A 24,251-nucleotide genomic window follows, 5' to 3' on the forward strand; every position below is an offset into this window, starting at 1 on the left:
TCCAATTACTAGCTGTGAGGCTTTAGGATAGTTACTCCATCTCTCTGTGCCTCAACTTCCCTGCCTATGAGACAGAGATCATTTAAAAGCTGAAAGAATTTTTGACAAAATTAAATGAGATAACATACACAAAACCAGAACACTTATTCCAGAACATTCCAGAACACTTATTTCAGTATATAACATATACTCAATAAATACTAGCTATTAAAAACAACCACCAAAAGTCACAAAAGGCACAGGGCTTTAAGATAACAAAGTGGATTGGAGGAGAAAAGGATGGAATATATACAGGAAATAATGTACTGGCAGAGAAATGATTTCTGGGTAGAAGACAGTCTGACAAGTTTCTAGACTCTGGATTGACTGGGCTTATTTTTATGCAGTTTGAAGTCAGGAAAGAAAGAGAGAAAAAACCACTTTGGAAGGGGGAAGGGGAAGTGATGGTTGTGGGGTGAGGGGAAAAGAAACCCTGAAGGTGGAAAACAAGTGCCCTACTTCAGGATTTGTCTCAGCCTCATGCTCAGGGGCCATCTATTTGCCTTCTGGTCAGCTAGCCAGGTTGACCTTACCCAAGCTGGCCACAAAAATTCCCATAATGCCAGCTTACAAGGCAAAGTTTCCAAGGTCTTCCATGACTCCTTTTTCCTTGAAAATAATAATAACTTTAAAAAATGTGTAGATTCTCTGTCAAGTTCTGGTCAAACACCTAGCTTCCCCTCCCCCCACCACGGGGGTCCCACCAGGCGATGTGGCTAATCCCTATGGAGTCATGAAGCCGCTAGCCTCCCACGGAGCCCTGCAACTGGAGCCCAATGATCTAGCCTGGATTCTTTTGCCTGGTCTGGACTTGTCCCCATAGACAGGCTAAAACAGTCTCTGCCATCGGGGGCTACAGGGCATTTCCCTATACCCTACAGTCAGCAAAACATGTTGTTTAAAAAAAAAAGTCTCAGCACTTCTTCCCTTTAGCAAAGATTCTCTTTAGATATCCTTTAAATGTTGTATTTCTTGACTCTGTTTCTTGATTTCTAAAAACTAGTTGTGTATTGAAAAGTGTAACTTTCTATTAACTAGCTCACTTACCCAGCTCTAGTTATGAAATGTTATTTTCAGATTAATATTCAGAGAGATCTAGAAGAGTTTTACCGATCATACAGGAATTCTTACACTGTGTTAAAAAGAGCAAGAGTTTGTGCGCTGGAGTTGTCAAGATTTGAATTTTTGGAAAATATACTTTGCTTGGTTTACATCATATTTGAATTAACACGAAAATTCGATCCAGAACAACCGAATCTCTTTTGGGGAGAAGGCAGTAGTTGGTTTTCCCCGCACCCGTTCACAGAGAATTTTCTTTATTTAGCGAGACCGGGTTCCTCAGATAGACTGGAGATTACAGAACTCACTGAGGCTCGGAGGTTAAGGAATGTAAAGGGGTCAAACTCGGAAATTGAAACAGACACGAAATAAACAAAATCCACCAATATATAAAGAAAATAATAACAAAAGTGAAAGGCGTGGGTCAGAAATAGTGAGCTCCAGGTCTATGGGAAAAATTATTCCTTAAATCCTTCTAGAGGAGGTAGGATTTTTTTATCTTTCTTTCTTTCTTTTCTTTTCTTTTTTCTTTCTTTTTTTCTTTTCTTTCTTTCTTTGTTTTTTTTTTTTGCTTAAAAAATAAAGAAACCGGAAACAAACCCCCTACATCACGTTCGGAGCGAGGGTGCTCAACGTGGTCGATGAGCTAGGGGAAGTAAGCAGCTTTGGGACGTTTTCTAAAGTGTTCCTCGCAGTGCAAGCGCTTAGAATGCGGTTAGTTTTAGACACCGGCTCCCTTTTCCCATAAACTCTCAAGAGGTGTCTTACTTCTCCAAGTTAAAGTGCCTTTGTCAGATTCTTTTAAACCGTGTATTGGACCTCCTGCGCCTTCTGGGGAAACGGAGGCGAACAGTCTGAGCGCCCGGAAATGTTTTGCAAGGAAGGAGCGAATGAATGAAACCCGGCCAGAGAGCTGAAGACAGGGAAGGACGCAGGAACTTTCTGAGCTTTGCGAACGCGGCGAACTGCAAACTTAAGACCCGGGTTAACCAAAGCTTCAGAGACTCAGACTCTTAACTCCCAGCACCTGTGAACAGGTGCGGTTCCGACTGAGCAGCCCGGGCCTGGTACCAACTAGCCCAGGACTAGGAGAGATGTAATCCACCTCGAGGGGACTTCGCAGCGGTCCAGTCCACGCTGCGCTGCCTTCGGCTACTGGCCTCGAAGGCCAAGCTGCGGTAGCCCTGCGGCGCACTTGATGTTCTCTGCCGGCCCCGCCCGCACCGGGGACTCGCCTAGGTCGGATCCTTAACCCAGTGGTAAGTTATTTCCTTATCTCGCTTGATGGGTCCTTGCAACAAATGGAGCAATAGAATCAGAGCAGAAAGAGAAGGCAGACAACTAGAAAAGTCTCAAGTGTTTCGTGGAGAGTTGAGGGCGCGGGCTGTTTGGACTGTGGTAGGGCTGTGGGGCCCAGACTGGGAGCGGCGCGGAGCGGGACCAGTTTTCCGGGGCTGGCAGCTGCCTCGAAAAAGTTTCCTGTGGAACACCCGCCGGCGGGGGCGGCGGGGGCCGCGGCGGACTTAGGAGGGGGCGGGAGGGGGCTGCAGGGCAGGGGACGGGCGCCGGGGCCGGCTAGCAAACCGTTATAGTCCTTGAGCACCTCCCTCGGTCACTGGCCCCTCGCCCGCCTCCCCGGCGCTCGGTTGCCCACCTGGCGACGTGACGCTGCACCAATCCCCTTCGAGCTGCTCCCCGGCCCCCCTCCCCTTGCACCGCCCCCCTCCCCACCCTGAAAGAGGCGCACCCTGCCCCGGCAGACGCTGCGCTCTCGCCCGCAGAGCACCCTTCTCGCTCCGTGGTCTCCGGGACGGTCGCTCGACTCTTCTCTCGCCTTAGCCAGACTCGCTTTCCCGCCTCTCAAACTCCAGCTTCCCTCCACTCCTCGCTCGTTGCCCTCCACTTTCCCCTCCTCTTTCTCCCACGCCGCCAACCCTGATCCCCGTTCCTTTCCCCGGCCCTCTCCCTTCCCCTCTCTTCGTGGGACTTCTGTACGCTTCCACCTCGGACTCCCGCGAGGGTGCCTGACCTAGTCGCCCGCTCTGGTTCCCCTTCGAAACCATGGCGGGACCTGGCGGTTGGAGGGACAAGGAAGTCACGGATCTAGGCCACTTGCCGGTGAGTAGAGGACGCCCGTCGACCCCCTCACCCCCAAGGGGTGTCTTCTCCGAGTTCTGAGCATCCAGGGAGGGGACCGATGTCCCGGAGCCTGGCTTGGCCAGAACTTCCAGGAGACCGCGAGTGCGGGAGGGAACCCCCAAGAATGGGCTTTGGGGAGGGCGCCCCTCTGGGCACCCGAGTCGCTCCAAACTCACGGAAAGGCGAAGGGCCAAGTTTAGAGGGGGGTGGGGGGTGGGGGTGGAGAGAGGTGGCAGTGGAATGGTGCGAGCCACAAACAGTGGGCCCTTTTCCCAATGTGGCCTCTTCGGTCTAGTGGCGCTCGGGTTCTTGTCCTAGCGGGGGCCCAAGAGAGCGACGACGCGTGGCTTCCTGAGAGCACTCCTATGTCACCTCGCTGCCCCGTCGTTTGCTGCTGCTTTTGCCAGAAGGGATGCCCACTCTCGGCTTGACCTTTCCTTCTAGGTGACAGCCGGCCAGAAAATCAAACCGTTGCCATCTCGCTTTCTAATAGCACTTTCCAAAACCTTATTCTGCCAGGGCACTAATTACGTTTTAGTATTGCAGGAGCTAAAGAACTCGACGGCTTGGGGAAGAAGTGAATTGTTCACACCCCAATTTGTGTTTAAATGGTATCGCGCTCAGTTGCTAATCACTTGCTAACTTTTTCTCGTGGTTTTCGTTTGTGGATTCCCCTTTTCCCAAACTGCCCAGGTTTCCTCCGAAGTTGTAATTGATTGGTGAGCTATTATCACTGTCGTTATTAGTAGGCTTAATTTTTTTTTTTTTAGCAGCGCCGTTTATTTCATTGGCATCTGGTTTCTGGCAGATGTTGGATCCCACCCAAATCCGTTTTTCAAGTTCCTTTTTAGACTGGCATTTCACTTGCACCCTCTTGAATGTAAAGGGTCCCTGGACTCTCTGAAAGGCAATAAGCATGCACCCATGTTGGAAAGATGGCCAAGCAACTGTATATTTCAGGGCAATGGCCTGCTTGCTTTGGTAAAAGCTAAATATTAACCTTGAGGTTATAGAACTATTCAAAGTATCAGTGCCTTAATTGTATACATATTTACATTTAAATATTGTCTTATTGATGATGGCAGAATCCCCTTTCCCTCAAACACTGGGCGTTCTCCAAGCTTCACCTTTACAATTTGACCCTAAAATAATGTGGAGGAGGAGATGATGCACATGGGTAACATTTTAGCAAATTGTTCTCAGCCTTTTTAAAAGGGAGCCTCAATATAAACATGTGGAATTACAGATGCATTGTGGTTATTGATGCAGCTTCATAAAATAAACTCACAGAATTTTTTAAAGTATTCTCCCACTTGGTGTATACATGAGATTTCTGGAATATGGAGGCCTCAATTGGTGGTTTCCTTTCTGAACAGCACTTTCATATTCTGACTAGATTTGCTCCCAAGTGTAAAACCAACGAATAAAATGTTACCCTCCTCCAACATCATCTGTGTATTGTGGAGGAAAGCAGGAAAAAAAAAAGCAAACTAGGGTAAATAAGGAAACCACACATAGATAGGCAAGCTGAAATAAACTCTTTTGAAAACTGACTAAAGGTAGGAATGGGAAAGACTTCCTGGAAATGGCAGGGCAAGGAATCCCAAAAGCAAGGAGGAAACGGAGAAGGGGGTTGATTGCCACAAAAAATGGGGGGAAATGGCTCAGACTAACTGACCCACTCATGGCCTGGGAAATAAGAACTTGGTGAGGGCTAAGATGATAAAGGGAAAGGCTGCAGTTTAGGGAAATATTAGTTTTCTGGGTGTTGGTAGAGGGGAGAAAGATGAGGGTAGTTTTTAATGCAGGTGCAGGAAGAAGATATAAAACCTCAGGGCACTGATATTTGGCTCATTTTACAGACTTTATGAAAATCTCGTTAAGTCCTCAGCTTCTAACAGTTTCTAAATTTCTATTATATAGGAGCCATTTTATATCATGGAGATCTTCACCATGTGAGCAAATTATGCCTAAGTCTCCCTTTGAATATCCATCCAGGTCTAAACCCTAAGAAATCAAGTGGAAGAAGATCACCCCCTTTAGAATTTCTTTTTTTTTTAACATAAAATTTTTAGAGATGTGAGAAGTTCACTGTTGCTTTGGTCACTGAGGTATAGATTACTGATTTCTTTGCATTTGACTTATGTCCTAAAGTTGGTGAAGAAATAAGAGTAAATAAAGAGGTCAAGAGATATCTAAGTTACCTGTTTGGAAGTTTGCATTTTGGTGCAAAATAGACATGATAAAGCAAGCAAAGAAACCTGCGTACACTGAGATCCCTTGTGATAATTATCCTCAATAGGATGTATATGAGATTTAAAAAGTTGGCATTTGTCAACACTAAGCATACCAACATGGCAAAAGCCAGATAATGAGAGGGGATTCAGACGTTAGAGTTTCATACTGAAAACAGAATCATGCAGAGTATATAGAATATTTAAATACAGGTGTAGTTTAAAATTGATATATTATGTCCGTTTCAGGGCTGGCCAGCTAAATGACCACAAGACAAGGACCTTTGAGAGAAGTCAGGCTGGCTGTGAAAATTGTGATTTAAAGAAAGCGGTAGAAATTTATTTGACACTTTTGATATTAGATATTTTTTAAAACCTAAAATAGTAAGCAACAATGAAAGCTGTGTAAACAGGGAGAGAGGAGGGGAACTGTACATTTTTTGCATAATTCCTTAAAGTTAAAGACATAAAATGAGAGAGTGAACATAATAATCAGAGAACAAGAGGTAAGTCAACTACATCTTCTTTGTTAATTAATAGGTTACTGTCATTTTTCCATTTTCGCCAACTATTGAATAAATATTTCCTACAGGTGAAAAACAGAAAATACAGAGACTTGTGGTTTGTGCTTCCTTTTTTCAAAAAAGAATTGCAAAAGCCTTATGTTTTATATATATAAAACATTATATGTAGGTGTGTGTTTGTATATATATATATATATATATATATATATATATATTTGTAACCTGTGTGTGTTTCACATTGCCTGCCAACAGCAATACCTGGGGATATATATCTATATGTATACATATAGATATATGTATATATGTTTTTTCCCTAGTATACATATGTCACTCCATCCTTGGAACTGGAAACTATTTCTTCATCTCCAAATCTGGCATGTCTTTCGCTATGATAGTCCCTTTGCCTTCTGTGCCCAATATGGTAATGACATTCCTCACGACTGTGGCCTTGGTATTTGACACTGCCATGTGTAGTCCTAATCTATATTGGGGTCAGGATTAGACAGGCCTGGAGGACAGTAGTGGCAGAGGTGATCTGAAATAGTACATGATCCAAAAAACCATATTTGAATTATATTAGGTTTCTATTTAAATATATACTTCCGGCTCTCCCAGTCTTCCACCACCCTGGGTGGAAGACCAAGCCTACCTTTCACGCTCAGACATGAGAACCTTTCGCTTTCTCAAGTCCCTTAGCCTCCTATTTGGAATCAGTCTTACCTTCTAGTCCACAAGGATTGAAGTATTCAGCATATCCTCCATTAGGTATTCTAGAGCGCCACCTCAACATAGCATTGTGCTTCAGCCAGTTTCCTCAGTCCCCTGCCCCAGTGTCTAGAGCAGCAGGGTTTATGTCCGTGCACCAGAACAGTTCTCAAGAACGAGCTTGGAGCCCATCCGTAGAAACGCTGTTTTCATATTTCCATGGTTGGGAATCTGTATTTTAAACAAGAATCCCCAGATGAGTCTCGTGTTGGGAGAGTCTGTGCCGTCCACAGTTTGAGAAACACTGGTCTAGAGGAAGAGATTGTCCTTTTTAAATTTCCACGTGAACTGTGAAGCCCACTCATCCAAATATCTCTGAAACTTACTAACACTTATTTTGTTATATCTGCCATTTTCAGTTTCTCTATCCATGAACTATTTTCTTAAAGTCACTGTTTCTAATATTTGAAACAAAAGAACAATAGCCTATGGTATTCCTTCTAGGTACTTGCAATCTCTTTTCTTTCTTTAGCTAACTACTGGAATATGTTCTGTGTTTTTCTTTTACTGCCCTAAATCTGAAATGTATTGCTACCTGTGTTGACCATTTATCATTTCCCCTTTGTTCTTAATTTCTGCTGTGTTTGATTCTGTAGATCTGTCTCTCTGTCTCTCCCATGACCGGCAAACACTGCCTTCTAGTGGTTCTTTTTCTCCCTGTTACCCTTAACCCCAGCCCTTAATAAAAGGACCCATCAACGTGATCACTTTCTTACCTCTTTTTGAATTCAGAAGACAGAAATATCTCCCTAAAATTCTAGATTTCAGGGGGCAAACAGACTAGGACTTTTAAATTTCAGGAGTTTTCTAGACACGCTGAAAAATATAACAAAGTATAGAGTATTTGCCCCACATTTTACGATTCAAAATGTTTTAAAAATTAGACTTTCAGTACTACCTTTTGAGGAAAACTTTCACAAATTAAGGTTTCTTGTTAACTATTTTTTTTAACCAAATGGAACACCGAAGTATATACTGAACCACCGAATATTCTCTAAATTAATATAACAGTCATAAATATAAAGATCTTTCCTCTTCTGGTTTGCTTATCTGTAAATAGCAGGGCAGAGGAGAGGACCAAGTAATCATAAAGACCCTGCTAGTGAGAATCTTTGAATTTCACAGTCACCAAAAAAAAAAAAAAAGAGTTGACTTCTCAGTACTTCCTCCCTTGGGAGCCTAGAATAAACTTTCTCTGACTATAATTCAGTGGAAAATTTGATATAAGAAATTGTGTAATGTTATCCTAGTCATTAGCATAGACCCCTCCTCTTTTTGCCCAGTTTGACAGTCATTTAGTTTTGAAAGATTAATGTGGAGACAGAAACAAAAAATCTTGTATAAAACTAATGAAAAAAATACTCTTAGAATAAATGAATACTAGATTTAGCTTCCATTAAGAACAGAAGAAAACGTTTTTAAAACCTCCTTTAAGTATGAGCATGAGGAGAATGAATTTAAGATGTTTCAGTCATTTGTGATCAGGAAGAAATTTCTGAACAATATGAATATAGATAAAATGAGGCCTCCAAGAATTGCACAGGCATTTTATTCTCCCGTTTGTTTCCTTAGTGTCTTTTTTGAGTAAATAGATACTTGAGTTCAAGTATGAGTACAGTACTTACATTATTGAGGGCTAGAAAAGGAATTAAAGAAATTAAAGACCGTGTTCAAAGATTTGGAAATAAACATGTTCAGATAATGCAGTAATTCTCTGATATATGGTATCTTTTCTTTTTTTTTAAGCTAAAATGCGGCCTCAACTATACAAAGAATGGTTTACCAATAAGAACCAGCTAACATAGTTGATTCCTTTGATCAATGACTAGAGACTATTTCTCCAGAATTAATAATGTCTCATATAAACTCCGCAAAGGTCTCCTTTAAACAAATATGTTAAATTGATAAGATCTTCAAGCCGAACCTTAGGAAATTCTTTGTTGGCTTTTTCCCGTAATTTTTCAATGAATTATAACAACGATATGGTTATTATCAAAACCCACTATACCTCTCTTTTTACTTTTACTATATTCTCAAAATTATAGTTTAAAAATCTTTGTATTTCTGGGAGTGTTTCCCAGAACTGTTTTCCTACAATGATATTGTGCATATCGTGGCACTGATTTTAATGAGAATTTTAAGAAAGTAGCCTGCTAGCAATTGTCATATCAGTGCATTGAAAGCACCTGGATTTTCGAATGTCAGAATCTGATTTTTTTTTCCAAAGAATTTAGAGCTAGGAAGTCACCTAACACGGCACCTTTATTTTATATATGTGAAAACTGAATCCCAGAGAAAGGAAGTAACTTACACAAAGTCATATAGTTAATTAAAGGCAGAACCGGGGCTAAACTTTCAATCTCCTGACTCCATCCAGGTGAATATTTGTTGATTAAAGTAATCCCAGAGCTATGCCATTTTCCTATGACAGTTTTGCTAGATTACACAAATATCATACCAGTTTAAAGGAGTCTGTAATTTCAGTCATATACATTGCATTTGCTCAGTAGTTTTTCTGTTTATCTCATATTTGTCACAGTGATAAAAATATTTTCAAACAAGGTTACATGAAGTTTGTGTATATAAAATGTGCTATCTATAAAGCTTGTGAATTTCCAAGAATTTGCCAATGCTCCAGTTACTTTGCGTGTAAACTGGCATCTGCTCATATCTCATACATATTTTGCCAAAATAGCATAATAAGCTGCTAGGATAAAAGTTTAAGTAGTGAGAAAATTCAAGAAACCATGTTTTGTGGTGAAGAGGAAATTAATATCAATATTTTAAGGTAAGAAAATAATGTTTAAGGATGAATGCGGAAACCTCAGGAATCTGTTGTATTTTGTCTTTTATGATGTCACATTTAAGGTTAAGACACAGACTATATCAACAGTGAATTTGTGCCATGAAAACATATTCAGCTGATGTAAAGATTAACTTAAAAACAAACAAAAGCAACTGTCTTTTTTTTTAATGATATTCTTTTATTGCCATGATGTTGTTTTGTTATTCATATTTAGAAGCAATGTTCTTCTCAAGAAGTGTGTGTGTGTGTGTGTGTGTGTGTGTGTGTATGTGTGTTAGTTGCCCAGTCATGTCTGTCTCTTTGCAACCCATGAACTGTAGCCTGCCAGGCTCCTATGTCCACAGGCAAAAATACTGGATTGGGTTGCCATTTCCTTCTCCAAGGGATCTTCGCCACCCAGAGGTCCAACCCAGGTCTCCCGCATTGCAGGTAGATTCTTTACTGACTGAGTCACCAGGGTAATTGCTGTTATATAAATAAACAATTCAGACTTTATAGCTAATATCTACTCATCGTTATATATCTAGTCAATATTACCATTACTGTATGGTAAACTTTCTGCCTTTCTGGTTAGCACTCAACTGATGGATATGAAAAGAGTTTTTCATTGCAAGTAAATGAATTTCTTTCTACTTCTAATAGAATTTCTAATTAAATTATGAATATGCCTCACCTAGACATGATTGTACCAACTTCACAGTTTTATGATAATCAATTGTACAACTATTTAATGTTCACACAATTGCTTTTTTAAAAAAAAAAATAGTACACTCAGTCCAGGGAGATTGTGATAACTGTATTCTTTTGGTAAATAACACTTGGGTTCTTCCCATGGAAATTCTAAGGGAATAAGGCAGACTGAAAATAGCATTCTATACAGCTCAATGCTTAGCTGTTTTTCCAAGAAAATTCAGAAGTTTTATTGTACATTTTTGCAGGATCCAACTGGAATATTCTCACTGGATAAAACCATTGGCCTTGGTACTTACGGCAGAATCTATTTGGTAAGTGGACTTACATTATGTTTTCATTCTGCATTTCTAATGACAACAGTGATTGCAAGTTAAAACCCTACACTGCAAATCAAATAATGCCAAAGCATATTTCACTTTGAGAGAACAATCAAATTAAGATAGCTCAGTGACTACTGTGAGAAATCTTATGAAAGAAATGGATTAGAAAGCTATAGTGAACCAACCAACAAAACCTAAGATCTGAACATTATTAGCAGACAGTTAATAAAATTGCCAAAGGAAAAGGGAACTAACTCAAATAATATGTACTCAAATAGAAATATCACTTGTTTTATATTGTATATCCATACTATTCTGGTTACTCACATTCAACTTTTAAGCTGAATGTTGCAAAAGTTTCCATAGCATTCTATATCATCCTGTACACATGAATGTGCATATGTATTTGATAGTTTACCAAATAATCTAACAAGAAAATCTATGCATTTGTTCAATGATTTTTATATACCACAAAGTATATGACAGACACTGTGATAGACTTTGGAAATAAACTGGTGAACAAAGCAGATAGTTCCTGCTCTTCTAGAGTTTATGGACTAGAAATGTATAAGTGACTAAATGCGTGTATGTGTGTGTCTGGGAGGGTTGGAGGAGGCAAATTTATAAAAGTACACACATAAACAATTATATAATTGCAATTGTAATATATATCTGTAAGAAAATTCCTAATGATATAAAAGTAAAGAACAAGGGGGCTTATTTTAGATTGAAGGGTCAGCCTCCCTGGGGAAATCCCTGGTAAACCGACAGCAGGAGAACAAATATGAGATAACCAAGCAAAGGTATAATTGTAGAGGATGATGCTGATCCATTCGAGGAAGAGCAGGAGCAGTTTAAAGGGTTCTATTGGAGATAACGGTGCTTTAGTGGCCCTATCATTTATCAGGTGCCCTTCCCCAACTCTCTAATATGGTGAATAGACATTTTCTCAATCCTGTATAATGATATGTACAAATGCAGGACTCCTCTTCCCTAGGCATATCCCTCAAATACCAAATCACTATCCCTGGACTGATCCTTACTGTCAGCTGACCACAGGTCCTCTCCATATGGGTTGTGTAGAAGTATCTTGAAATGGGTCCAGTGGAAGGGGCTTCCTTCTAATCCAGACAAAGGTGCCCTCTGCTTGCCAAGCCTTGTACCCTTAGCGCTGCATCTGCCCAGGAGTTTCATTTTAAAATTCATCTACCCAGGTAGGGTGGGGAGACCTTTAAAATTTGTAAAAAGGTACCTATAGCACAGACACTGAGTAGTAGAAACAGAATTGTGGAGGAGTCCTAACAGTAGAAAAAAACTTGGTGAGTATAAGGAACAGAGAAGGTCAATATTCATGGTAAGTTTTCTTAAGTCATTTTGACCTAACCTATTAGCAGAAACAATAAGCTTTAGACAGTGGTGTGATACAGATGCAAATGTATTGTTTATGTTATCCCAGTTGCATCCAGACTGAACGATTAGTTAACAATTGTGTGATTGGAGCAAAATTTGCCACCTTGTGCATAGATTCCTGTACCTTATGCATACAAGTTTCTCTTCTCTATGGCACATTGGTCATATCCATGGCTCTACACATGTTTTAATTCCTCAGGGATGTGTATTTAAGTGTGTGTGTATTTGGGTACTTTCTTTCATTTGAAGGTATATAGCTCTCTTCACCATCAGATACTAGGAATACAACCCTCAGCTTTATAAGGCAAAAAGCAAAGGTAAGGCTAGATAACACAAAAAGATGGTTTTTCATCAGCAGTCATCAGAATTGCGATGCCATAAGAAGAAGAAAAGTCAAGGGGGTAAAAGGTGAGTGTGCATGATAATTCTTTCTTTTGAACCAGGGCTTATTGAGGTATTGTTTGCACTTGGAAAAATTCATCCTTGTAAGTGTACAATTTCATGAGTTTGGACAAATATGTCCAATCATGTAACTACTACCATAATCAAGATTTTTCAGTATCCATCTTAAATTACACAGTATACCTTCAAGTAATATTCTACCACTTCACTGTGTGGTATCCCAGCTTGTATACTATGTTTATGGTTGTTATACATTTTGGTCTTATATATGATATAAACCCATACTACTACTACTCTGTTCCCTCTACTCAATACTACTACTTTTAATTTAGTCAGTTGTCTTTTAGAGCAATTTAAAAGGAAGAAATATTATATTTATACTCATTTGAGCTATTTCTGGTATCATCATTTATTTGGTTAAATCCAAGTTTCTGTGTATGATATCCTTAAGCCTGAAGAACTTCCTCTAACATTTCTTATAGTGCAGGGCTTCTGGTAATTAAGTCTCTGCCTTTGTGTGAAAAGTCTCTCCATTTTCAAAAGATATTTACATTGGATGTAGAATTTGGGGTTGACAATTACTGTTTTCCCTTTCAGCACTGTAGTAATAATACTCTATTGTCTTCTGGTTTGCATGGTCTGAAGTCTGCTGTCATTCTTATCTGTGTTCCTTTGTGTTTTTCTTCTGGCTGCCTTGAAGATTTTTCTTCTTTGTTTTTCAGCGTTCTAAATATGCAATGTATAGGGGTTTGTCTTTATTTTTGTTTTGTGTACACATGCATGTGCCTCTGTGTGTGTGTGTCTATTTTGTGGGGGTATTTGCCACCTCAGGGGACTCAGTTTCTGGGATATGAGCTTTAGTTTCTCCTTGTGCTCTGTGCTTCAAAGATACTCACTCAGTGCTCTCGTGCCTCCCCCAGAGGTATGTATATTGCTTATCCCTTCTTACTAGGGTCAGGAATATCCCCTGGAGAAGGGAATGACAACCCACTCCAATATTCTTGCCTGGAAAATTCTATGGATTTGTGACCATGGGGTCACAAAATATCAGACATGACTGAGCGACTAAGCACCTAGTAGGGCAGGGAAGAGTTCTCTGTTTTCCTGATTCAACCCCTGTCTTAGGCAGATCCTATGCCTCTAGGTCATGAGAGTGGGACCTTCTTACTTAACCTGCCCTTCTATTACTAGTAAGACACCTCTAAATGGCTTGGATCCAGGAATGATTCCTGTGCTTCCCCCAGAAGCAGGGGACTGAATATGTTTTTACATTTCCCCCAGCTATATCAGGTCCTCATCTGTACCCTGGAAGGAACAGCATTTGGTGCTCTTCCCCTAAAGCTTAGGGCTTTTACTCAATGGGCAAGGGGGAGAGAAATTGGATATGGTTTCACATTTTTCCTACTGCGAGGGCTTCTCTCTACCAGGTCAGGACCATAAATATGTGGAGAAAAGCTTGTGACTGTGTTTTAAGAGTACTGCACTCTAGTGCTAGCCCATACTTGGCATTTAGCAGTTCATTAAAAATCTTTTTAAAAAATTTTTATTTTGTATTGGAGCACAGTTAATCAACATTGTTGTGTTTCAGATATATAACAAAATGATTCAGTTATACGTGTATCTATTCTTTTTCAAATTATTTCCCATTTCGGTTGTTACATAATACTGAGCATAGTTCCCTGTGCTATACGGTAGGTCCTTGTTGTTTATCCATTGTAAATATAGCAGTGTGTACATGTCAGTCTCAAATTCCCAATCTATCTCCTCCACCCTTTGTTGACCACTTATCATTTCCCCTTTGTAAATTATCTTAACTTAGTTAATATCTCATTGCTCTGAAAAGCAATGTTTATGAAGCTATCTAGCAGCACAGAACTATGTTTATGGTGTTACATATTACATATTATTTTTATATTCTGATTACAGTTATGTTAAAAATTTGCACATTAAAAATAGTGAATTAAATGTTATTAATAGAGTACTGAGATAGTGGATGTACATTTCTATATTTTAAATTATATATTTCTAATGATTGTAATGTTATTTGTTCTTTACCTAAATAATATATATGTGCATATATATATATGTGTGTGTGTGTGTATATATATGTGAATATATATGTATATAAAATGATGTATAAATACCTTGTACAACAAAATGGAAGCATGATAACATTCAAAATTAATGTCAGAGTGACTCATAGAGTCCTTTGCTTTTTCAGCTCTGCCAACCACATCCCCTGCTGGTGTTTGTTTTGGTTAAAGTCTCTCCAATGTCTTCCAGCTTGTTTCCAAGGCCTTGTTCTCTGGCAGGTTTCCAGCTGTCTGCTGAGGTCTGTGCATGTTGAAATGAAGGCTGAGTTGCACACTCCACATTGTAACCCTTTTCCTTTCCTTCTTTTTCTTCTAATTAAATACCTGTCTTTCTACCCTCTCCTGCCTCCTGCCAGTATAAACCTCACTTAAAATCGTGGGTTTTACTTCTCTCTCTTTTTAGGAGAAAGTGCAGTTCTTTTTTCAGTCCGCTAGAGTTATAAAATGCAGTTTCCTTTTCACCTTTAGATTCTGGTCTCGTAGCTGAAGAATTGTCATTCAGATTGGAAGAATCCTTAGAATTTGCCCATGTGAGACCATATTAACAAAAAGAAATTATTTTGAAACTTTTTTTAATGGTACTATTAAAACTAGACAGTTTCCCAAAGATCAATATACCCAGAGAGACTGTAGTTATTCTATGGAATACGGAATATTAAGACAGAGACCAAGACCTTTTAGGATAGCTCAGTGGTTGGCAACCTGACCCTCCCGTTAACTGACACAATACTTGTAGACTGACTTTTCTGGGCCTATTTCCTCAAGTATAAAATAAATCTATTTGACTAGATAATCTCCAGCGTTGTTTTTATTTCTTTGGGGTGGGGGGGGCTCTTCAACAATACACCTAGCACAGTGCCTGGAACTCAATAAAATGGAAACTTATTCTTAGTGTTATGAACATAGTAAAAACTAGCCTATAGTTCTTTCACCACCTTGCAAAATAGAAGCTGATTATTGGCTGTTAGGTGGAGAAGTTACTCATTGCACCAAATACAATGTGTTTCCATTCTTTCCTCCACTTTACTACCTGATGCCAAGACCTAATATTTAGCTCAGTAACTACTATGATATCCAATGCAAAGGTAAAACTGTGTTCAGTCAGTTCAGTCGCTCAGTCATGTCCGACTCTTTGTGACCCCATGGACTGCAGCACGCCAGGCCTCCCTATCCATCACCAACTCCCAGAGTTCACTCAAACTCATATCCATTGATTTGGTGATGCCATCCAACCATCTCATCCTCTGTCGTCCCTTCCTCCTCCCGCCTTCAACTTTCCCAGCATCAGGGTCTTTTCCAGTGAGTCAGTTATTTGCATCAGGTGGCCAGAGTATTGGAGTTTCAGCTTCAGCATCAGTCCTTCCAGTGAATACTCAGGACTGATTTCCTTTAGGATCGACTGGTTGGATCGCCTTGCAGTCCAAGGGACTCTCAAGAGTCTTCTCCAACACCACAGTTCAAAAGCATCAATTCTTCAGTGCTCAGCTTTCGTTAAAGTCCAACTCTCACACCCATACATGACTACTGGAAAAACCATAGCTTTGACTAGATGGACCTTTGTCAGCAAAGTAATGTCTCTGCTTTTAAATATGCTGTCTAGGTTGGTCATAACTTTTCTTCCAAAGAGCAAGCATCTTTTAATTTCATGGCTGTAGTCACCATCTGTAATGATTTTGAAGCACCCCCCAAATAAAGTCTGTCACTGTTTCCATTGTTTCCCCATCTATTTGCCATGAAGTGATGGGAATGTTTCTTGAATGTTGAGTTTTAAGCCAGCTTTTTCACTCTCTTCTTTCACTTTCATCAGGAGGCTTTTTAGTTCTGTGTTACTGTTACCTAACAGCATTTTGTTACACAGAATACTGTTGAGGTAAGACAATGAACTGAATCGCCAGAGTGAACCAGTTTGCCTTGATCTTCATGAAGTCTTGACTATACTTCTAACCGTAATCATCTGTTCCCACGTTGCCATTTGCAGGTGATAAGGGCAGGAAAAGGAGTGGGAAAAGGTTCAAGGTGGTTATTTCAGGCAAGGGAATAATTCACCTGAGATAGGGTGAAACTTTACCATTGGTCCTAGAGCTTAATTTTCACTTGTCCCTGATGCCTAGTTGGAACTCAGTTACTATTGGTGGAAGGAATAGATGGTGTCAAATATCTTATTATTGTAAAACTTAAAAACATAATGGGCATAAGTAAGCATCCGTCCTTGAGAGATCTTACAGCAGTCACCTGTCCCTTGGTACTCAATGGATTAAGTTAGATATAGAAGGTGTGGGTGGCATTACAATGATGAGCAAATTCCCAAATTGCTTGCTCTCTGGAAGTGTGCTGTTGAATATGGCAATTCCTTTTTCTTTCTTTTATTTTATTTTTTTTAGTTCTTTATTTTTTATTTTTTTACTTTACAATATTGTATTGGTTTTGCCATACATCAACATGAATCTGCCACAGGTATACACGTGTTCCCCATCCTGAACCCCGCTCTCATCCCCCTCCCCATACCATCCCTCTAGGTCATCCCAGTGCATCAGCCCCAAGCATCTTGTATCCTGCATCAAACCTAGACTGGTGATTCATTTCTTATATGATATTATACATGTTTCAATGACATTCTCCCAAATCATCCCACCCTCTCCCTCTCCCACAGAGTCCAAAAGACTGTTCTATACATCTGTGTCTCTTTTGCTGTCTTGCATACAGGGTTATCGTTACTATCTTTCTAAATTCCATATATATGTGTTAGTATACTGTATTGATGTTTTTCTTTCTGGCTTACTTCACTCTGTATAATCAGCTCCAGTTTTGTCCACCTCATTAGAACTGATTCAAATGTATTATTTTTAATGGCTGAGTAATACTCCATTGTGTATATGTACCACAGTTTTCTTATCCATTCATCTGCTGATGGACATCTAGGTGGCTTCCATGTCCCGGCTAGTATAAACAGTGCTGCGATGAACACTGGGGTACACGTGTCTCTTTCAATTCTGGTTTCCTCGGTGTGTATGCCCAGCAGTGGGATTGCTGGGTCATAAGGCAGTTCTATTTCCAGTTTTTTAAGGAATCTCCACACTGTTTTCCATAGTGGCTGTACTAGTTGGCAATTTCTTTTTAAAATACTGTCCAAGGCATTCCTGTTAAATTTGATTTTTTTTAAAATCACTGCTTGACACAATGCTTTTACTCGGAAATCTCACCAGACAGGTAATATTTAGGTTTACTAGTTACATTTTCTGGATATGAAGTTGGGACAGGGAGTGGGAACAGAAAGGCAGGAAAGAAATGTCCTCAAAGTGGATGACATACAATTTATCATATTTTAAATTAAGTTTCAGAAACATGGTGCTGACATTTGGGTTGCCTAGCCACTAGACCTATTGGATAGGGGTTTGAGTATTTTTCCTTTTAGGCTGAAATTATACTGTTTATTTGCCTACCAAATGTCTAGCACTGTGAATGCTTTCTTTTTAGGTAGGAAAGTTTTCTCACATCCTTGCCATTTTGCAAATATAGCTCAATTAAGTCAGCCAACAAATATTGCTTGAGCGGCCGTAAAGTGCATAACACTGTGCATTTCATTATACATTGCAAGACTCACAAGCAGAGACTGAAGCTGCAGCTGAGTTGAGGCCACAGGCTTACTAGACTGTTGTGCCTTCCTGATGCAGTATCTTAAGTCCAGAGCCTTCTCTGTGTTCCTCCTCCTTCCTATGACATCGCCCCCTGGTGATTATATGCCTCAAAAGTAGGAATTGGTCGTTAAGTAACCCTCAGGCTTCTCTCGCATAGGAAACATAAATTTATCCATCAAATAAGTAATTGTTTTGAATGTTTAATTTTCCATAATACAATTAAAAATATTTATCGAACATTCACTGTGTCCCAAGCACTGTGTTAGGTACTAGGAGCTGGTTAGAATTATCAGAAGACATTTGGTGGGGAGGGATGGTCATTTTTATTGATTTAGTTTTAGTGGACCTAAAGAAGGAGGTTATTTTCCCTATGATTGTAGCTCTATATTAAGGAGGGAGTCATGAAATACAGTAAGGAAAGGGAATGCAAGGGTGAAAGTGGGCAAAAGGAGGAAGAAAATAGGGATCTCCTTTTTTTTTTTTTCCTGGATGTGGAAAGTCTAATGAACCATCTAACTCAGACTCTGGGACTAAGTTTTTCCTCAATAAGAGAACTGAGGTTGAATATTTGCAATAAGGGTGAATGAACCAGCATACACTAAATAAATTGAGACTCAGGGGACCAAATTAGTGGAAAGTGCTGAGGCCTAAAGGCCTTGGAGAACACGGAGTATTTCTGTGTTGGCCATGACATCTCTCCAACTGTGGTATATAACTCAGTCTCTGAGTTTTAGGCTTGTTTTTTTTCCTTTTGTGTTATACGTAAGTTTACTTCTGCCTCCTGATAAAATTTGAGGGAGGAAAAAGCAATAGCGTGAAAGGTGATAATAAAAGTCATATGTAGAATTTGAGACCTAAAGAGACCACAATTAAACATGTTCACAACTACTCTTATCTATTCAATGAGTTCATAGATATGTATGGAGAGAAAATGAAATTCTATGTTTGGTATGTTGGGGTAATGCCAAAAAGCATCGTCTCATGTCTTCATATACTTAATTCAGTTGTTTTTCTAAATGAGTTCTACAAGCAGAGAAGACAAATTTAAGTGAATGGAGACAAATATGTATTTTTAAACAAAAGCTGAGACTAATAAACTATATAGCATAGTGATTTTGTTCAATCAGATAAAAACATCCCAATTATAAAATGTAAATAAAATATAAATCTCTGTGTGCCAGGGGAAAATAGTACAGTTACTTAGAAACTGATGTACAGAATTTCATGACTGGTGGGAGTACTGCTAAAAACATTAATGTACTCTTTGTCGAATATATTGAAAATCAAGTTATTTTCCATATGTATGCATATATATTTATATATACTACAAATATACATATATTTATAGGGCTATACATTTAAACATATACATTTGTATATACATACATATATAAAATGCATATATATGAATATACATAGCATATGTTTATATATAATTATACTATATAGGGACTTCCCTTGTGGCTCAACTGGTAGAGAATCCACCTGCAATGTGGGAGACCTTAGTTCAGTCCCTGGGTTGGGAAGATCCCTTGGAGAAGGGAAAGGCTACCCGCTTCAGTATTCTGGCCTGGAGAATTCCATGAACTGTATAGTCCATGGGATTGCAGAGTTGGACATGACTGAGTGACTTTCACATACGCACATACTATATAGAAAATTTTATATGTATATATATGACACAGTGGTCAGATTCTCAGTAAATTCAGTGAAGGTGATTGAAATATCAACAGTTCTTTCTTTTGTCGTTGATCCTCTAACAGTTGGCCACTAGAAACTAATTAACCGGGTCATCACCACACTTCATGAAACAGATACTTTGGAAGATAGCATTTAGGCAGTTCTAACTCTTGAAAATAACAGTGAACCCTAACTTGGTTTTAGGGCCTTTCAACATTCATGCCATATTTGTGTATCTGTAGTTAAGGTAGTTTGGTGGGTGATGCAAAAGTAGCATTTAGAAATTAATGTGCCACTATAGCTCTCTGGAGGTGACAAAGCAAAAGTTATTTAGCGACTCAGTTGTTTCTGACTCTTTAGCGACCTTGTGGGGTCTACTGTAGACCACCAGGGTCCTCTGTGCATGGGATTTCCCAGGCAAAAATACTGGAATGAGTTGCTATTTCCTTCTCCAGGTGATCTTCCCGACCCAGGGATTGAACCCACATTGCTTGCATTGCAGAAGGATGCTGAGTCACCAGCAAAGCCCTCAAACTCAAAGTGGCAGTTCTTAAACTTTTACATTCCTGGGGCTACATTAAAGGCAGTCTCTTATAAAGAGGCCTGTGAGTAAAATAATACTAAAATATCAAAGAATATCAGAATATTAAGTAGTTATTTAACCTGTACTCTTATTTTCTCTGCTCAGCTACACTCAGGAATTTGTATTCCTCCTCTACCAGAGCATGGAGAAAGACAGGAACAATGAGGCATAAATTGTCTTTTCAATTGGAGAAATAATAACATGGAGGTGATATGTGTAATTCATGCTGAAAAAATAATAAAGCTCCTTTTAGGTATGTCATTTGTAGACAGAGTTGTATTATCACTAGGAAAAGGAGTTTGGATTATTCAGGTTCCCCTAAGGGAAAAGAAGATTGATTATATTCTAAGCACTGCCACTAACGTTTTATATAAATCATTAACTCTGAAGAGAAACAAAACAAAAATACCACCTCAATCAAAAAGGACACATCTGAGAGTCCTCATAGAAGGACAGCTTTTCTTAACCCTGAAAATAAAATAAAATAAAATGAAATAATTTGGTACACAAATTGAGTGAGTAAAAAAGATGGAGAATAAAATGTTAGTCAATTTAGAGATAGTGAGCTTGGTGTCCTAAAAATTGGTACCATTAAAAAAAAAGGCTACATTCACTGTGTTACACTGTGCCTAGCGCTTAATTTACAGTGTATTATTTACATCTCATAAGAGTGTTTGGAAGTAGGTACAATTGTTATCTTTAACTTCCCCCATCTCATAAAGAAGAAATTAAGGGTCCAAAATTTGAGTTACTGAACAAAGCTAGTAAGTTGCAAAGCCAGGAGTCAACCCAAAATTTGCCTGGCCACTAAGTCTATGTTCTTTACTATATTCTGTTCACCTCAACAGGTGCAAGCCAGAGTAAAAAGCAGTAAAGTAGATCGGCTGATTGAAAAAAAAAATATTTGCCCAAATATAAAAGTTTATAGGAAATTGGTGAGCTGAGGTCAGTAATGAAGATTATTTGTGATATGTCCCTCCAGCATAGCTGTTTGCATCATGATGGGCACTAAGGCATACTCTAGTCTGAGTGACTTAGGAGAATTCCAGAAGTAGACTGGGACAAGCAGATGGGCTTTATAGGACACTTGAAGCTCATGATTAAATCCCTACTCAAACCCTTAGAAGCCCTAGGAAGGCAAATAAGTGCTTGCTAATGCTTTACTCTAGTCCAGTGAGCAAGGCCAGAGGTATTTTGCTTCCGTTACTGCTCCTACTGGGAGCCTCAGGGAAGAGGGAGGCAGCAAATGATGATTTAAAATTAGTGTCTCCCAAAGATGAAACAGAACCTCAGGATCTCCTCTGTGGATGATTGGTTTCTGATTGGTGGGAATTTTTAAAATAAAATAAATAGATAAATAAAAATTTGTGTATTTTCTAATAGATTAATTTCTAGGAATATTGGTGAAATTATATATATGTGTGTATGTGTATATATTATATATATGCTTCCCTGGTGGCTTAGCGATAAAGAATCCGTCCTCCTGCAATGCAGGAGCTGCAGGAAATAGGAGGGCATGGTAACCCACTCCAGTATTCTTGCCTGGAGAAACCCATGGACAGAGGAGCTTGGCAGGCTATAGTCCATAGGGTTGCAAGGTCAGACACAACTGAAGCGACTTAGCACATATACATGTATAATTTGTTTCCTGCTCAAGAACACAACTTCTCCCAATCTGGCCGGGAATAAATTTCATGTAGTGGCTAAGTGGCTATAGCTTAGAAGGTTAGAGGCTGGCAAAGGAAGACAGTTGAACAGGTAGATGGAGTCAGATTTGGCATTGAGATGAGGTAAATACTAAGTGTACTGCTTAAGTAAAATTCTTATAATACCCCTTCAGATGGAGATGCAGGTTTCAATAGAACTTACAACTTAAGGCTTTCCTGGTGGTTCATTTCTACAAGAATTGTGTAGGCAGCGCATTCCTCCTTGTTCCTCCAAGTTCCACCTTGTCACAAAATAATGTGTTGCAATGACAGTGGAAAACCAGCTACGAAAGCTTGGAGTGTATGCCTAGGAATTCATTAGTCTTTAAAACTAGTTCACAGATTTCTTCAGGGGCAGAGACCAGGACATTTTCATTTTGGCTATACTTCCAGAGCACCTCGTAAAGTGCCTTGCAGATATTAGGCACAAAGAGCATCAGGGATATATGCCAAGCAAAAAATTCAGTGTAAATGTCTTAGTATGTTTTCTATTGCCTACATTCATTTTCTCCTTTTTTTATCACTGTTGTCATTCTACAAGTAGGTCTATGAGACAATTAGGTGTGTCCAGAAAATCTTTTTGAATCACCTTTATAATCTCTTTGAGACTAGCAGAATACCTTCTGTATGTGGGTACTTGCCACGATTTTTTGTGGGACTAAAAAGATGTGTACAAAAGTGACCCGTTCCCAAATAACACGTTTTATTGGGGGCTCTCTGCAGATGTGCCTTGATGGAAAGGATTGTCTAATGATACCCTGTTAAGCCAGCGCTGGAGACAGGTTGGCCTTTAAAAATTATGCCACCTAAGTAACTTTCTACTCTGACTATATAAAAAAAAAAAGGTGACACTGTGTAGAGATAAATATTTCCAAAGGATGGAAATATTAACCTTACTTATTTTTTATTACTCTAGGCTGAATGAGTCATTTAGGAAGCCTGAAAGAGTATTTTTTTCTTGGGGTACTGTAGTTTGCTGTAGTGTTTTTGGCACAGCCAAGTGTAAGGATGGTTTCAAGAGAGCCTCATACCTTCAGGAAGATGTCTAGAACATGTGCAAATATTTCCTGACTTGGAAGACTGGCAGCCATTAGAAAGAAAAACACATAAATAAGAGCTTACAAATGTCTTTGCTTCTTTCAGCCTTCTACCCATGCTTGCCAGTTGCTGTAATGGGGTTTTAAACTACCTTAAATTTTAGTGAGTTTCAAAAAATTAAATGCCCCCAAAATATTAAACTCTAAAAATTTTAGTAATGTGGATTTTGCAGGCTCTGCACTGATGTATGGGCTTTCCTGGTGGCTCAGTGGTAAAGAATCTGCCTTCCAATGCAGGAAACGCGAGTTCAGTCCCTGGATGGGGAAGATCTCCTGGAGTAGGAAATACAACCCACTCCAGTATTCATGCCTGGGAAATCCTATGAACAGAGAAGCTTGGTGCGCTACAGTCCATAGGCTCACAGAGTCAGACACGACTGAGTGAGCACACACACGCACACTGATATATGTGTATATATACATATACACACACACCTTTGTTGTTGGGTTATATTTCTAGTCCCTAGTCCCATGCCTTGGGAAACTCCCATAAGTCAGGGACACCATACATACACGCTGGATTTATTCCTTTTTAACTTGAGCAACATACGGTACCGAATAAGAGGTAGTTGTATCCTCCCCTAAGTTGTACTCAGGGCAGAACTAACAAATGGGAATAGAAAGGTGCAGAGTAGTTTCAAAGAAGTGAGAAGCAGAGTGGTGATACTTTTAGGGAGCAGAGTCTATGTCTACCCCAGCCAGCACAATGTGAAAACTGGTTTGACTGATTTCTTCACCACCACCACCATTCCCCTCCAAAAATACACCGACAGAATTAGTTGGCTGATTATTTAACAGAAATTACCCAAATGCTGTTGGCATCTAGTATGCCTAACCTTACTAAAATTGAAAATAGATGTTTTACATTGTGTCCAAAATGTTTTTTGGAAGGGACTTCTCAGACAGATCTTGATGCTTGGACATCAAGGGACGTAGATTGAAGAAGCATAACTTACTGTCAACCTACCTCCCTGAGGTCCTTCAGATAAGATGTTCCCATATGAGACCAGAACTTTCCAAATTAACCTCTCCCCATTTCCTTTACCTTCTTGGATCTGGCAGTTGC

General features: G+C 39.5%; 1 protein-coding gene across 2 annotated transcripts in view; it reads left to right on the forward strand.

Annotated features, from left to right (window-relative positions):
- Window positions 1–2,827: 2,827 nt before the first annotated feature.
- NRK (Nik related kinase) overlaps window positions 2,828–24,251 on the forward strand; it is a 126,021-nt gene continuing 104,597 nt past the window's right edge. For both annotated transcript variants that reach the window (XM_070291067.1, XM_070291066.1), the window contains exons 1-2: window positions 2,828–3,216; window positions 10,505–10,570. In XM_070291067.1, coding sequence (XP_070147168.1) covers window positions 3,160–3,216; window positions 10,505–10,570 — 123 coding nt within the window. In that variant the 5' untranslated portion in view covers window positions 2,828–3,159. The remainder of the gene's footprint in view (window positions 3,217–10,504; window positions 10,571–24,251) is intronic.

This window comes from Ovis canadensis, chromosome X, assembly GCF_042477335.2.
Source record: "Ovis canadensis isolate MfBH-ARS-UI-01 breed Bighorn chromosome X, ARS-UI_OviCan_v2, whole genome shotgun sequence".
In the NCBI taxonomy this organism is placed as follows: Eukaryota; Metazoa; Chordata; class Mammalia; order Artiodactyla; family Bovidae; genus Ovis; species Ovis canadensis.